Source organism: Oryctolagus cuniculus, chromosome 1 (genome assembly GCF_964237555.1).
Source record: "Oryctolagus cuniculus chromosome 1, mOryCun1.1, whole genome shotgun sequence".
NCBI lineage: Eukaryota > Metazoa > Chordata > Mammalia > Lagomorpha > Leporidae > Oryctolagus > Oryctolagus cuniculus.
This window is the reverse complement of record NC_091432.1, coordinates 48,104,709-48,119,626: the sequence shown is the minus strand read 5'-3', so window position 1 is coordinate 48,119,626 and position 14,918 is coordinate 48,104,709. Positions and strand designations below refer to the sequence as shown.

The window sequence follows — 14,918 nt, the reverse complement described above, 5'->3', positions numbered from 1 at the left end:
CAAATAAATAAATAAAATCGTTAAGAAAAAATTGAGTTTATTTATTTATTTTAAAGTCAGAAATGCAGAGGGAGAGGAAGAGGCAGAGAGTCTTCCATTTGCTGGTTCACTCTCTGAAAAGGGCACAACAGCTGCCACCCACATGGGAGAACCAGAGTTCCTAGTTTTGGCCTAGCTCAGCCCCAGCTGGGGAGTGAACCAGTGGGTGGAAAATTCCACACACCCCCCTCCACGTTGCTTTACCTTTACATAAATAAAAATAGGGCCGGCGCCGCGGCTCACTAGGCTAATCCTCCGCCTTGCGGCGCCGGCACACCGGGTTCTAGTCCCGGTCCGGGCGCCGGATTCTGTCCTGGTTGCCCCTCTTCCAGGCCAGCTCTCTGCTGTGGCCAGGGAGTGCAGTGGAGGATGGCCCAAGTGCTTGGGCCCTGCACCCCATGGGAGACCAGGAGAAGCACCTGGCTCCTGGCTCCTGCCATCGGATCAGCGCAGTGCGCCGGCCGCAGCGCGCCGGCCGCGGCGGCCATTGGAGGGTGAACCAGCGGCAAAGGAAGACCTTTCTCTCTGTCTCTCTCTCTCACTGTCCACTCTGCCTGTCAAAAAAAAAAATAAATAAATAAATAAATAAATAAACTTCCCTAAAGTCATTTTTGGTTCCAGTCTCACTGTTTCTCGTTTAATTGTTTCAGGCAGTTAAGTACCTAAGAAATTCAGGAGGAAAGCCTCATTTAGAGCAGAAGAAGTAAAGGGAAACTTGAGGACTGGGTGGGCTCTAAGCTAGACCTAAATCAAGTGAGTGGTTACATCATCTCAAAAATGCCCACCACACCTGCTCCAGGCAGCTTGGGTATAAACAACAACCACCACTGAGGCTGATGGAGACTCTTCTGCTATTCTCCTGTGACCAGGGTTGGGTATGATCTTATAATAGCAATAAGACACATTTCCAAGTATGTAATGTCACACAATTGAACACATCTGAAGAGCAGTGACTTGCTTCTTATCTTACATTACAATAAATCTACCACAACACAGAAAAAAGAAACCAAAAATCATTTCTTGACTTGCTTTTTTTTTTTTTTTTTTTTTGACAGGTAGTTATAGACAGTGAGAGAGAGAGAGAAAGGTCTTCCTTCCATTGGTTCACTCCCCAAATGGCCGCCATGGCTGGTGCTGCACCGATCCGAAGCCAGGAGCCAGGTGCTTCCTCCTGTTCTCCCATGCGGGTGCAGGGACGGACCCAAGCACTTGGGCCATCCTCCACTGCCCTCCTGGGCCACAGCAGAGAGCTGGACTGGAAGAGGAGCAGCCAGGACTAGAACCCGGCACCCATATGGGATGCCGATGCCACAGGTGGAGGATTAACCAAGTGAGCCATGGCGCCAGCCCCCCAGAAATCATTTCTTAGGCACTTATCTGCTGCATGTGAACTGAAGCAGAAGTGAAACTCTACAGGCGCCGGGGCTGTGGCTTAGTGGGTAAAGCTGTCGCTGCAGTGCTGGCATCCATGGTTCAAGTCCTGGCTGCTCGACTTCCGATCAAGCTCTCTGCTATGGTCTGGGAAAGCAGAAGATGGCCCAAGTCCTTGGGCCCCTGCACCTGTGTGGGGGACCCAGAAGAAGCTCCTGGCTTCAGATTGGCTCTGCTCTGGTTGTTGCAGCCAATTGGAGAGTGAATCAGCAGATGGAAGACCTCTCTCTCTGCCTCTCCTTCTCTGTGTAACTCTGTCTTTCAAATAAATAAATAAATCTTAAAAAAAAAAAGGAAAAGAAACTATACATAAGTCAGATAACATGAAAATTTATCTCTACTTGTGGCTATGCAGGGTTTTTTTTACTTCTATCTCATTTAATAAATCAGAACTTTGAAATAAAGATCTGTATTTTAGGTAATATTTTTCATAATTAGGATAAAAAATTTTTATGCTGAGTCCATTATGCGAGGCGATTTACATTGTAAATGACTTTCACAGATATTCCAGTCTCTGAATGTCACTGGAATATTTTCTACGTGCTGGTGGGAAGTTTCTTTAGTCTTTTCTTAGTAGGAATTCCGCTTTTTCTGAATTCTTCCCTTTCCTTCAGGTATTCCATTCTGCATCCTTCACCAAAGGCTGGATCACTATGGTAGGCAGTTAGATATTCTTTCAATGCAGAATTTTCCTTCCGACATTTTACTACCATAAGGATTCTAGATTCCTTGCAACATTTGGTAAAATCTTGAACTTGTTCAGAACACTTCTCTTTGGCCTCCTCTCTCATTACTTCAGGGATCAAAACGTCTTTTTCGACATGTCTGAGATGCTGCTCTGCGGGGGCGAGCGCCATCTCAGTGGGCAGGAAAAGAGCCACATGGAGGCTCCGGGGAAGTGGGTGGGAAAGGGAGGAGCCTGCACTTGACAACAGGTGCCACTGCCTGGAGGTTCCCCAGCTATGTGCTTTTAATAATGAGCAAAAACCTGCCTAAGTCCAAATCGATGATTAGAAACATGTCATCATCTACTTTAGCAGAATTTTGAACTAAGAAAATTCACCTTGGAGCCGGCATTGTGGCACAGCAGGTTAAGCCGATGCTCACAATGCCAGCATTCTATATCAGACTGCTGGTTGAGTCCCAGCTGTTCCACCTCCAATCCAGTTTCCTGTTAATGCACCTGTAAAGATGGCAGATGATGGCCCAAGTGCTTGAGCCCCTTACACCCACACCGGAGACCTGGATGGAGTTTCTGGCTCCTGGCTTCAGTCTGGCCCAACCCTGGCTGTTGAGGCCTTCTGGGGAGTAAAACAGCAGAGGGAGGATATCTTTCTCTCCCACTCTCTCTGATGCTCTGCCTTTCAAATAAATAAATTTTTTGAAAAAAGGAAAGAAACTTTGCCTCTTCAGAAACATGGGACTACAGCAGTAGAAAGGGCAGTGCATGATGTTTAGAGTATGAAAGCTGGTTTTTGTAGCAGAATGGCTCTGTGACCTTCAGTCAAGTCTAAGGTAGACACAGCTGGCTGTGCACTGAGGTATCTAAGGCAGACATGAAACTCTATACACATTCATTCTCTTCCTCCTGGGCACCTAGACAGATCACATCTCCTGGTTCCCTTTGCAGTTGGCGGCATTGTGATAGACTTTTCACCACTGGAATGTGAAGGGAAGAGACGGAGGCCTCTAAGACAGCGTGTTCTACATGCTTTCCCCTGGGCACAGCAGCCCAATCTCAACCCCAAACCCAAAGGAAGGACAGAGCTTAACATAATGGAAAGAACATGGAATGCTAAACAACCTACCACATGGCAGGGAGCTGCCATTGACTTGGGACACCTGTATATGGGCTGTTAAAATATGAGTGAGAAGTAAACCTATATCTGAGTTATTACCATATGAACATTACAGTGCAGCCAACTCAGCTGTTATTATCTTGAAGTGTTTCAGTTTCTTCACCTATAAAATGGAATAATATCATCCACTCTGAAGAACATTACAAGGACGGAATGAAATGATACCTGAAAAGTATTTACCACCATAGCTGGCACACTCTAGTACTCGATATTTGTAAATACTTAGTCTCCAGATCTAGCGACAGTCCTGGAACCAACCCACTATGGATACTAAGGGATGACCTATAATTTCTGTCTTAGGAAGTTACATGAGGGATTTTCTTGTTCTTATTTATCTGCACTTATCAACGTTTTACTTTAACCCCTATTTCTCCAATATTGCTACATCATTTTCTGAATGTGATTGTGATGGAAACAAAATTCTCTTACAATACAGTTGCAAATTAATATTAATTATTATATTATTAAAATTTATATTATTATTAAAATTATATTATTAAAAGTTAAAATGAATGGAAAACAGAATGGACAGTCGACCAAAACAGAGGTAATTTTCTACTTAAATCTTGTGTTAAGCCCCAGACTTCCCAAAAGCTACTCCCTCTACACCCAAATCTACCCTTGATACGGCATTCTGGTCATTACCTTTCAAGCCTGCAATAAAAGTATCCCAAACACGAGGGGTGTTTCCATAGCTAAGCTTGACGACCTCCTTTGCTCTTTTCAAGTCCAGGAGGAAAAAATACTTCCTCAGGAACTGGCAAGCCAGAGTATCTTCAGGAGAGCCCTGCTGCAGTCTGTGATCCACATGCTCGCTTGGGCTTCTGATCTTAGAACTCAATACATTCATTTCCAAACACAAAGTCGTCAACTCAGCCAGGTCTTTCTGAAGACCATTTGCTATGGGGCAGGGAGAACATATTTGAAAAAAATTATCCTGTGGCTCCTCCAGACCACTCACAGACTCACACGCTGCTTGGCCCACAGGTTCTTCATCACCCAGAGAGTCCCTTTGTTCTTTCTCAGTGTCTTCATCCACCACTCCCTTTTGTGACTCATCAGGCAACAACACATCCTGGTCCACTGTCACGGATGAGCTGCCAGTATCAGCAACATCTGAATCGTCCTTCATGGCAAGCGTTTTTTCCAATTGTGAAAGCCACTCCTGTAAAACCATTCTCAGAGCCCCGGGTTCAAATAAAACCAGAGGGTCCTGCAGCTCGGTCCTATATAAAATAGACAAGTTATGAAATTTATGTTTCGTGTGTATTCTTAAAAAGAAATTATTTCAGGCTAAATAAACCCAACCAATATGATACGCTCATCTGGAATAAATGTTACTTTTCAATTCTTAAAATAACAATTATCTCGGCAAGATGACAAAACAGAGAACATTAACAGTGTCACCTTTTACCAATTCGCAAGACCATTACTGATGAGACCAGAAAGTCTTATGCCCCTTCACCGTAAAGCTTGCTCATTCACACTTACATTGCTGCTGCTGTGGCTACTTTGAGCTCGTGGAACCTGTCTTCTTCTGGGGGTTGACTTGCCACCTCTTCTTTCTCCCTAAAAAAGGTGAAAAGTAAGAATAAAATCCACAAGAGTTATAGGGCATCAGAACTTTCCTAGACAAATACTTCTGAGCACTTACTAAATTGTACTGGATTGTATCATGTTTCAAGAGACAAACAGACGGGGACACAAAACAGTCCATGGGTTCAAGGTGACTAAGCTCAAGTCAGAGCAAGCTCTCATTAAGAAGAAAGGCATGCAAACAAGTAAGGTAACACAAAAACAAAATAACGAATACTAAAGGGTAGCACTTCCCAACAACACTGTGCCACAGAAGAGAGAAGAAGGAATAATCACTCCGACTAGGCCATCACGGGAAGAGTCCCATGGAGGTGGTGTTTATGTCACAAAAAATAGCACAGTGCTCCAGGCGCAGGACACTCTAGGTGTCAGAGGACACACTGCATCCAGCAGGACTAGAATTCAGTGTGTTTGGAAGGATGAAGCTGAAAAAGGTGGCAACATTCAGGCTGATGAGGGCTGCCTTAAATGCCATGTCAGAAAACTTTTCTTCCATGAACTAAGGCACCCTTTATTTTATCTGACTGCCCAGACTTTCTGGGCCTGTGTGTGGGTCTCTCCCAGTTCCAGGACCACTGTTAGCTGAGCTTGCTTCCTGCTATGGCCCAGAACCCCTGAAGTGAGACAAGGCGAGACCAAACAACATACTTCACAGCCTGAGAGACCAAGGGCCTACTTCATCTGTGCTGCATAAGGACATGCCACCAGCATACCATGGGAAGGTACCTGACAGGACATCAACACCAACAGCTTGAGTGGTTTCTTCATTGCCTAAAGAGTCCCTTTCTTCTTCACTATCTTCACACACCTAATATTCCCTTTTAGATCCATCAGGCAACAGCATATTCTGTATCTTGGAGGCCAGAAAGCATTACCCACAGTCACATGCTAGTCAGAAGCAGAACAGAGACAGCGCCTAGAGCCATGGCAGTCATATGAAATCAATCTTAATCTTAAATTCCTCGGACATCCTAGAAGTTTGAAGAGATTACAGGGGAGTGAGAGCGTGGTACATGGGAAAGATGGAAAAATGTGCTAAACTGTCTTAATTAGGTGCTCTTTTTCTTAATAGATTCGTTATGGACTGATGTAATTTTTCAAGACTGTGACATCAGAAGTTTTTTCCGAGCTGCACTATCTTCAGTGAGCAGGATCACACACGTGCCTTCTCCAACAGAACGCAGTCTGTGGCTTTCTTCAAACTGACAGCTGACTCCTCTAGAATTCACACAGATTTAATACAAGAGCTTACTCAGTGTCTTCCTCCTTTGGGCAGGAAACTGAACTCACATCCTCTTCACAAGATTGCTCTTCACCTCTGGGTTCTGGTCTCACTTTCAGGTCAGGGCTGGTATGAAGGGTACCAATCTTCTCAGTAGTTTTACGCACAAAGGTAGAAACACTGGAAGGCAAATACCAAAATGTTAACATGAAAAAAAATCTCATTACAGCCAAGAATGAAAAATTCAGTACCTGAGATTTTTATGTTCCTATAAGTTCTAGGAAGGCATTTTGGACTTAATATAAAGAAACATTCTGTTTACAGCAACTTCTCCAGTCAACGATATGTATATATTTCACCTAAGTCCCAAGTAAAACTTATATTATAATAATTCAGTATAATTTACTTAATTGCCCTGAAAAACCAATGTTTCAAAGCTAAAGAAAATGTCTTGTGCTGACACTGTGGCATAGTGAGTTAAGCCGCCACCTGCAATGCCAGCATCCTATATGGGTGCTGGCTCAAGTCCTGGCTGTTCCACTTCTGATCCAGATTCCTGCAAATGGCCTGGGAAAGCAGCAGATGGCAGCCCAAGTACTTGGGCCCCTGAACTCACATGGGAGACCCAGACGAAGCTCCTGGCTCCTTGTGGCCATTTGGGGAGTGAGCCAGCAGATAGGAGATCTCGCTGTCTCTCTCTCTCTCCCTTTCTGTCTCTCCCTCTGTCTCTGTGATTCTGACTTTCAAATATATTAATAAATTTAAAAAAAAAAAGAAAGAAAATGCCTTCCACACTCGTTATATCTATAATGTTTCTGTCAGTTTATGCAGAGTAAGCCATGTGATCATCAGCCCCTTCTGGGCAGAGAATAACAGAATTTCTTCATGACACTCAACTGCCCAGCAGTCACAATACACCCCTCTTAATAAGCACAGTTTGTGTCCAGTAAGACTTAGATAAGCAGTTAAGTAGCTATACAAAGTCTTCTCTCTCAAACTCAAATGCCAATCTTGGTCTCATAGAGGAGGAAAAAAAGAATTCTGAAAAAGTTTCCAATTCTGAACCCAAACAGAAAAGGATCAAGAAACAATTAATGACATGGGAAAAATGTTCCCTTCAGGGATAAGGAAAAACAGATTTAAAAATTTCAGTTCTGTCTGGAGGGGGAAAAAATTCACATCTGTATCAACTCAAAATCCCAGCTGCACAAACAAAAGGAAGCTAAATGCCTCAAGGTTGAAATGAGAAGTTAGCAGTTCTCAGGCTATATGAGAAACCAAGTTAACTATTTAGTTAACAGGCTTTAGAAGAAATCACTTAGGGACCTTCTTTTTTTTTTTTTTTTTTCTCATTTACAGTGTCTCCATTCTCAGCACAAGGAGCCTAATATGACAACGGAAGTTACAGTAGAACTGGAATTAAATAAACACTAACTGTTTTACCTTTCTTTGACAGCCTGAAGAGACACAAGAGGAGATGGAGAACGAAATGATAATGGAATGCCGAAGGGGAGGAAAGTTTCGTTCTTATCTGTCGCACACGTCACTGGAACATGAGAAACATTGTCTAACAAATGGAATCGGGGCAGAAAGAAACAAAATCTAATCACATGAGCAGCTTTTTAATCTTATAGAAATTCTGAGATGAATAAATTAAAGGAAATGAACGCTTCAATACCAAAATCACAACTGACTCAGATACAAAATGGGCAGAACTCAGTTTACAAGATGCACGGGATGGTCCACATACAACACTTAGGGAGGTACCTGCATTGGCCTACTGACCCTCAATCCCCATAAGTCAAAAAAGAAGTTTAAAGGCTTTATTAATCTCTTCTCAACAGTCCAGTCACAGGAATACTCGAATTGAAAATGGAAGGCATTGGCCCCCAAAACTGTAGCAATTTCTCATTCCTGATGGAAAATAATTTGGTTAGTCAAGATAAAATCTTCTCACTTCTACCTTAAATTTTCCAGCATTTTGATGCATGATTGAAAGTAGGCACTTTATTAACGTTAGCCCAAACATGAGGGGTGAAAAAGTAGGCATAAGCCTACTCCAGATCCACGGACCTGGATGGAAAGTCTACGGCAGGTTAAAAATTGTCAACACCTTATAGAAACCCTATGCACAAGCCAATCCTTGTAACAAGAACTCAGAGAATAACCGCTTCACGTCAGCAACCACCCCAGACAGAGTCAGCACCTTCATGTCCCTGGGAGCCACAGCATTGATCCGGCGGCTGCTCCTCCTCCTGATGTGAGGCGAATTCTTTAAGTCTCTCTTCTTCTGAGAGGGTTTGGCTGTGAAGGGAGCAAGAGTCTTCATCTGACTGACTGCCTCTTCTACTACTAATGATACGGTAAATACCAGAGTCCAAAATGCTGAAACTTTCCTAAAAATGAATTAAAAAAAAATACAAAGTAATGCACTAGTCCCAGTGATCAATTTCTGTTCACAATTGATCATAATGATAGGACTAAGAGCCAAAGGGAGCACATAAACAAGACTAGTGTCTGCAAATACTAGCTGATAGAATAAAAAAGGGAGAGAACGATCCAACATGGGAAGCGAGATACACAGCAGACCCATAGAATGGCAGACATCCTAAACAGCACTCTGGCCTCAGAATCAGCCCTTAGGGCATGCGGATCTGGCTAAAAAGCCCATGAGAGTATTTCAGGCACGGAAAGCCAAGACACTCTGGAAGAAAACAACAACAACAACAACAACAACACCTAAATGAAAGATCTCCACGAGTGAGATCCCAGTGGAAAGAACAGGTCATCAAAGAAGGAGGTACCTTTCTCTGAAGGGAAGAGAGAACTTCCACTTTGACTACGACCTTGTCTAAATATGATCAGAGTCAGTGAACTCAAAAGGCTTCCATAGCCTTGGCAACTCATGACAAGAGCCTAGGGTGATTACTGATGCCATAAACAAGAGTGTCGATTTGTTAAGTCAACAACAGGAGTCACTGTGCACTTAACTCCTCATGTAGGATCTCTGTCCTTAATGTGCTGTACATTGTGATTTAATGCTATAACTAGTACTCAAACAGTATTTTTCACTTTGTGTTTCTATGTGGGTGCAAACTGTTGAAATCTTTACTTAATATATGCTAAACTGATCTTCTGTATATAAAGAGAATTGAAAATGAATCTTGATGTGAATGGAAGGGGAGAGGGAGTGGGAAAGGGGAGGGTTGCGGGTGGGAGGGAAGTTATGAGGGGGGAAGCCATTGTAATCCATAAGCTGTACTTTGGAAATTTATATTCATTAAATTAAATTTATTAAATTAAAATTCATTAAATTAAAGTTAAAAAAAAAAACTTTCCTTTATAACACAATGCACCATTTTCAGAGAAATACTCACTCTAAAGTGGAAAGTCAAGGAGAACAATTATGGCTCACCAAAACAAATGGATGAACAAGGTTTTGATGTCTGCAGCTGTGTGCCTTGCGTGTGCCAGTAGCATACGCAGCCATATTTCTCTGGCTTGTCTTCAGAAGGCGCAGGGATTAAATGAGACAATCCTGAGCTGCATGAAGCATCTCAAATCACATGCTAGGGGCAACATGACTTGTGCTGGAGGTTGTCTGAAGTAGAGCGACAAAACCAGATGTGTCTCCAAGACATACCTGAGTAAAGGCTTCATTTAGCTATCTAATAGCTGAAAGCAAGTTGCCTTCTTCCAAAAAGATGGACCACAAGACAAGTTTTGAAATCTCAATGATAAAAGAGTGTAACCTAAGCTGGAGAAATATTACTCCACAATACAATCCTCTTAGAAGTGAGGGTATGGGGCTGGCGTTGTGGTGCAGTGGGTTAACGCCCTGGCCTGAAACACCAGCATCCCATATGGGAGCTGGTTCGAGACCTGGCTGCTCCACTGCCTATCCAGCTCTCTACTATGGCCTGGGAAAGCAGCAGAAGATGGCCCAAGTCCTTGGGCCCCTGCACCTGTGTGGGAGATCCAGAAGAAGCTCCTGGCTCCTGGCTTTGGATCGGCACAGCTCTGGCCGTTGTGGCCAATTGGAGAGTGAACCAACGGATGAAAGACCTCTTTCTCTCTCTGCCTCTCCTCTCTCTGTGTAACTCTGATTTCCAAATAAATAAATAATAATCTTTAAAAAATTAATTCTAGTATGGTGTTTCATTAACATAAAAAAGAAGAAGAAGAAGAAGTGAGGGTAGCAGGGCTGAGAGGCTGCTTGGAACACTGACATCCCATATAAGAATGCTTGGGTTTGAGTCCTGACTCTGCATCTGATTTCAGCTTGCTGCTAACGCATGCCTTGGGAGGTAGTAGGTTGGGTCTTTGCCACCTCCATGGGAGATGCAGATTGCATTCTAGTTCAGCCTGGCCTCATCTTGGATGTTGCAAGCATTTGGGGAGTGAAGCATCAGATAGAAGATCTCCTTATCTGTCTCTATATTTTTCTCTCTCTTTCTGATTTTCAAATAAATAAAAATATAAAGTGAGAATACATACATGTGATGAAATGGAACTTCTTCGACTGCTGCAAGCAGAATCCAAAGGTTCAAATCTTAAGATCAATTCTTCCAGTTGAGAAATTAAATCACTACAGGTTGCAAGGTCCAGCTGAGATTTCAAATGCTCCAATTTATCTATCGTCAAGCTTTTTCTTGTCTAATAAAAGGATAAGAAAAACCCAATGGACTAGCTTACTGTTTGTAATTAAGCCTATATCTAAAGGCCAATGTACTGAAAGAAGTCTAACACAGAAAATAAAACTTCAAAGATAATTTTAAAAAGTGCTTGGGCCCCTGCAACCACACAGGAGACCCAGGCTCCTGGGTCTGAAGCTCCAGGCTCCTGGCTTTGGATCAGCACAGCTCCGGCTGTTACAGCCAATTGGGGAGTGAACCAGTGGATGGAAGACCTCTCTCTCTCTTTCTCTGCCTCTCCTCTCTCTGTGTAACTCTGACTTTCAAATAATTAAATAAATCTTAAAAAAAAAAAAAAGCTAGGATAAGACTTAATGAGAATTATGTTAGGAATTAGCAATTTAATTAAGAGTAAGCATTCACACAAACATTAAAAATGAGTTTTGAAATTCAAATAAATTTGTGGGTAAATTTGGTATTCTTCTGTATGGAAAGAGTCCCTTCCTTTCCCTCCTCCAACCCAGAGATAACATCTGTCATGCTTCCTTTGGAGATGGGTTGCAGTACTATAGGTCATATAGACAAGGCTAATAGATAAACAATTTTGTATACAAATCCATATGGTTTTACCAACCCACGTGAAAAGTGTCTAGCTCTGACTCACTCTGCTGGCAATGATAGAATTTTGGAAAAGACAGCACGTGTGAGCAGCCAGGTTCCATAGGCCTCTCCGTAGCAGTCGTTCCACACAGCGCTCCACAGACAACAGAGAGAGATGGGAGACTTTCCCATTTAGGTGTAAACAGAACAGCTCGCTCTTGCAGACAGCCACATCCTGAATATCTACAAGAACCATGCAGGTGAATTAACCAAACACTCCTTCTCAATGTTGGCAAGGGCTAAAATTATCCATTCACTCCTTGTATAGGGTTTGATTTGACTGAATTTAATCTCTTTTTATAATTGCATTTCAATGAAGAAGTCATATTTTAACACTACTCTTAAAAGATCAAGAATAAAAGATATGGAGAAAGAACTACATCTCTCTGATCTAAAATCCTATCTTTAAGGGTGATCGATTTTCATAATAGTTGAGATCTCACTTAAGATAGCCACATCCCGCATCAGAATAACTGGATTTGATCCCAGGGTCCAGCTCTTGATTGCAGCTTCCTGCTAACTGAACCCTGGGAGGCACTGTTGATGGCTCCAGTAACTGAGAGACTGAATTGAGTTCCTAGCTCCCAGCTTCAGCTCTTGTTAGCTCCCCATTGCAGGCATTTGGGGAGTAGGCCAGGGAATAGGAGTTCTGTCTCTGTCTCTGATTAAATTTTTAAAAATTCTTTCTAAATAAATAAAATCCTTGGTTAAAAATGATATTTTCCGGGCCGGCGCCGTGGCTCACTAGGCTAATCCTCCACCTTGCGGCGCCGGCACACTGGGTTCTAGTCTCGGTCGGGGTGCCGGATTCTGTCCCGGTTGCCCTTCTTCCAGGCCAGCTCTCTGCTGTGGCCCCGGAGTGCAGTGGAGGATGGCCCAAGTGCTTGGGCCCTGCACCCCATGGGAGACCAGGATAAGTACCTGGCTCCTGCCATCAGATCAGCGTGGTACACTGGCCGCAGCGCGCCATCCGCGGCGGCCATTGGAGGGTGAACCAACAGCAAAGGAAGACCTTTCTCTCTCTCTCTCTCTCACTGTCCACTCTGTCAAAAAAAAAAAAAAAAAAAAAAAAAGATATTTTCCATGAAAAGGAATTGGGATCTTAAAAATCTACGCTGCAGGCTAGACTGTTTCTGAGAGTTACAACCCAATACTCAATGAGTGGATTTCTACAACAGTATGAACATCAATAAACACTTCATGAGAAAACATCTATCTTGGCAGAACATCTGCAAATGACTGAAAACTAGTTTTCAAGAGACAACAGTAAGGAATTTAATCTATAAGAAGCCAATGATGATCCCACCAGAAAATATGGTTTCTATTTTTTGTATGAAAAGTAGAAAAAAAGAACAAAAGGTGAACATAAACTCTCTACTGTGCAGCAATGTTAAAAAAGGTACATTTTCCTTGTTTCTGGTTTTATCCAAAAGAATACAGACATAAATTTTCCCTGTCTCTGTCACATATAACAGTTATTGTTCCAACAAGGATTTTTTTTTTTTTTTTTTGACAGGCAGAGTGGACAGTGAGAGATAGAGACAGAGAGAAAGGTCTTCCTTTGCCGTTGGTTCACCCTCCAATGGCTGCCGCGGCCAGCGCGCTGCGGCCGGCGCACCGCGCTGATCCGATGGCAGGAGCCAGGAGCCAGGTGCTTTTCCTGGTCTCCCATGGGGTGCAGGGCCCAAGCACCTGGGCCATCCTCCACTGCACTCCCTGGCCACAGCAGAGAGCTGGCCTGGAAGAGGGGCAACCGGGACTAGAACCCGGTGTGCCGGCGCCGCTAGGCGGAGGATTAGCCTAGTGAGCCGCGACGCCAGCCTACAACAAGGATTTTTTGAATCCCAAATTATTAAGACACAAAACAGGAGTCAAAGCAAAATGTCTAGCAGGGAAACAGATTAACCCATGTGGGCTGAGCATTTGATGCCCTGAATAAGCTGCCATCCTAGAATGCTTGCATCTCATATTAGAGTTTAAGTCCTGGCTCCTCTGCTTCCCATCCAGCTCCTGCTAATTGCACACCCCAGGGTCTAGCTCAAGATGACTTAAGTACTTGTGTCCCTACCATCCATGTGGGGGACCCAGACTCAGTTCTAGGTTCTTGACTTCAGTGAGGCCCAGCTATTGTGGGCATTTGGAGAGTGAACTAGAAGATCTTTTCTATCTTTTTTGTCTCTCTGTTTCTCTACCTTTCAAAAAAATGAAAATAAATAGGGGAAGTGCTGTAGCAAACCAGATAAAGCTGCCTGCAGTGCTGGCATCCCATATGGGCACGGGTTTGAGTCCCAGCTGCTCTACTTCCTATCCAGCTCCCTGCTTATGTACCTGGGAAAGCAGTGCTGAAGAAAGGGCAAGTGTTTGGGCCCCTGCACCCACGTGGGAGACCCGGAAGAAGCTCTTGGCTCCTAGCTTCATATTGGCCCACTTCTGGTCATTACAGCCATTTGGACAGTGAACCAGGAGATGGAAGATCTCTCTATTTCTCTCCTTCTCTCTCTGTAACTCTGCCTTTCAAATAAATAAATCTTAAAAAAAGAAAATAAATAAAATTTTAAAAATATATTAGCCTATTTGTTCTTTGGTAGTAGTCACTAATATCTAAACATAAATGAAGATTGTTCTTAAAATTATCCATGAAAAAATAAACAGCTGAATACAAATTCATAAAAACATGTTTGACAAGTACCTTACAACTGAAAATATCTATGATCTTAATCTTTAAAAGAAATGCTTCCACACCCTATTTTTCATCTTCTTACACACCAAGAGACTTCTCCTACAATAATTAAATTGTTCAAGACCGGTGTTGTGGCACGGCACGTAAAGCCTGTGGCGTCAGCATCCTATATGGGTGCTGGGTTTGAGTCCTAGCTATTCCTCTTCTGATGACCCTGGGAAAGCAGCAGAAGATGGCCCAAGTACTTGGGCTCCTGTACCCACACTGGAAAGCCAGAGGAGCTTCCTGGCTATGGGCTTCAGACAGGCCCAGCTCTGGCCACTGCAGACATTTGGGGAGTGAGCCAGCAGAGGGAGATCTTGCTTTCTCTATTTCTATCTCTGTCTCTTTCTCTCTCTCTGCCTTTCAAATAAATAAATAAATCCTTAAATAATAATAATAATACAATTACCTTTGACTTCACTCCAAAGAAGAACTTGAACATTCTGAGGAATGAAAATATAAATTCCTCTTTTTGTCCAGGTCAGCACACAATGTTCACTGCAGGAGAAAATGGAAGAAGTCAAGAGATTTAGAGTTTGCTAGGATACAGAAGTCCTCTCATTAGCTATTTAAAGTGAAATCATACCATGCAAAGAAAATAACAGTCATCCAACAAATCAGATCCTAACACCTCCTTCCTGTCTGTACCAACAACTGATAAAATGATGTCAAACTGAGAAACATATACACTATCTCCTAGAAAAATAAAAGGCTGGTATCTGCAAGAATAAAAGCTTACAGACTACTTATCTGTT

General features: G+C 43.0%; 1 protein-coding gene and 1 pseudogene across 11 annotated transcripts in view; both read right to left on the bottom strand.

Annotated features, from left to right (window-relative positions):
- Positions 1-14,918, bottom strand: part of HPS5 (HPS5 biogenesis of lysosomal organelles complex 2 subunit 2) — a 52,972-nt gene that overhangs the window by 12,810 nt on the left and 25,244 nt on the right. For 7 of the 11 annotated variants that reach the window (XR_011388118.1, XR_011388125.1, XR_011388123.1 and 4 more), the window contains exons 9-16: positions 14,573-14,661; positions 11,446-11,624; positions 10,645-10,803; positions 8,354-8,543; positions 7,591-7,714; positions 6,178-6,327; positions 4,821-4,898; positions 3,975-4,555 (exon numbers count right to left, since the gene is read on the bottom strand). Coding sequence is in view for 7 of the 11 variants with exons in the window: in XM_008275123.4 (XP_008273345.2) it covers positions 3,975-4,555; positions 4,821-4,898; positions 6,178-6,327; positions 7,591-7,714; positions 8,354-8,543; positions 10,645-10,803; positions 11,446-11,624; positions 14,573-14,661 (1,550 nt within the window). In the remaining 4 variants the exon portion in view is untranslated. The remainder of the gene's footprint in view (positions 1-3,974; positions 4,556-4,820; positions 4,899-6,177; positions 6,328-7,590; positions 7,715-8,353; positions 8,544-10,644; positions 10,804-11,445; positions 11,625-14,572; positions 14,662-14,918) is intronic. The other 4 variants (XR_011388128.1, XM_070072629.1, XM_008275124.4 and 1 more) reach the window with 1 other exon arrangement.
- Positions 1,864-2,461, bottom strand: LOC127487668 (COX assembly mitochondrial protein homolog pseudogene; annotated as a pseudogene).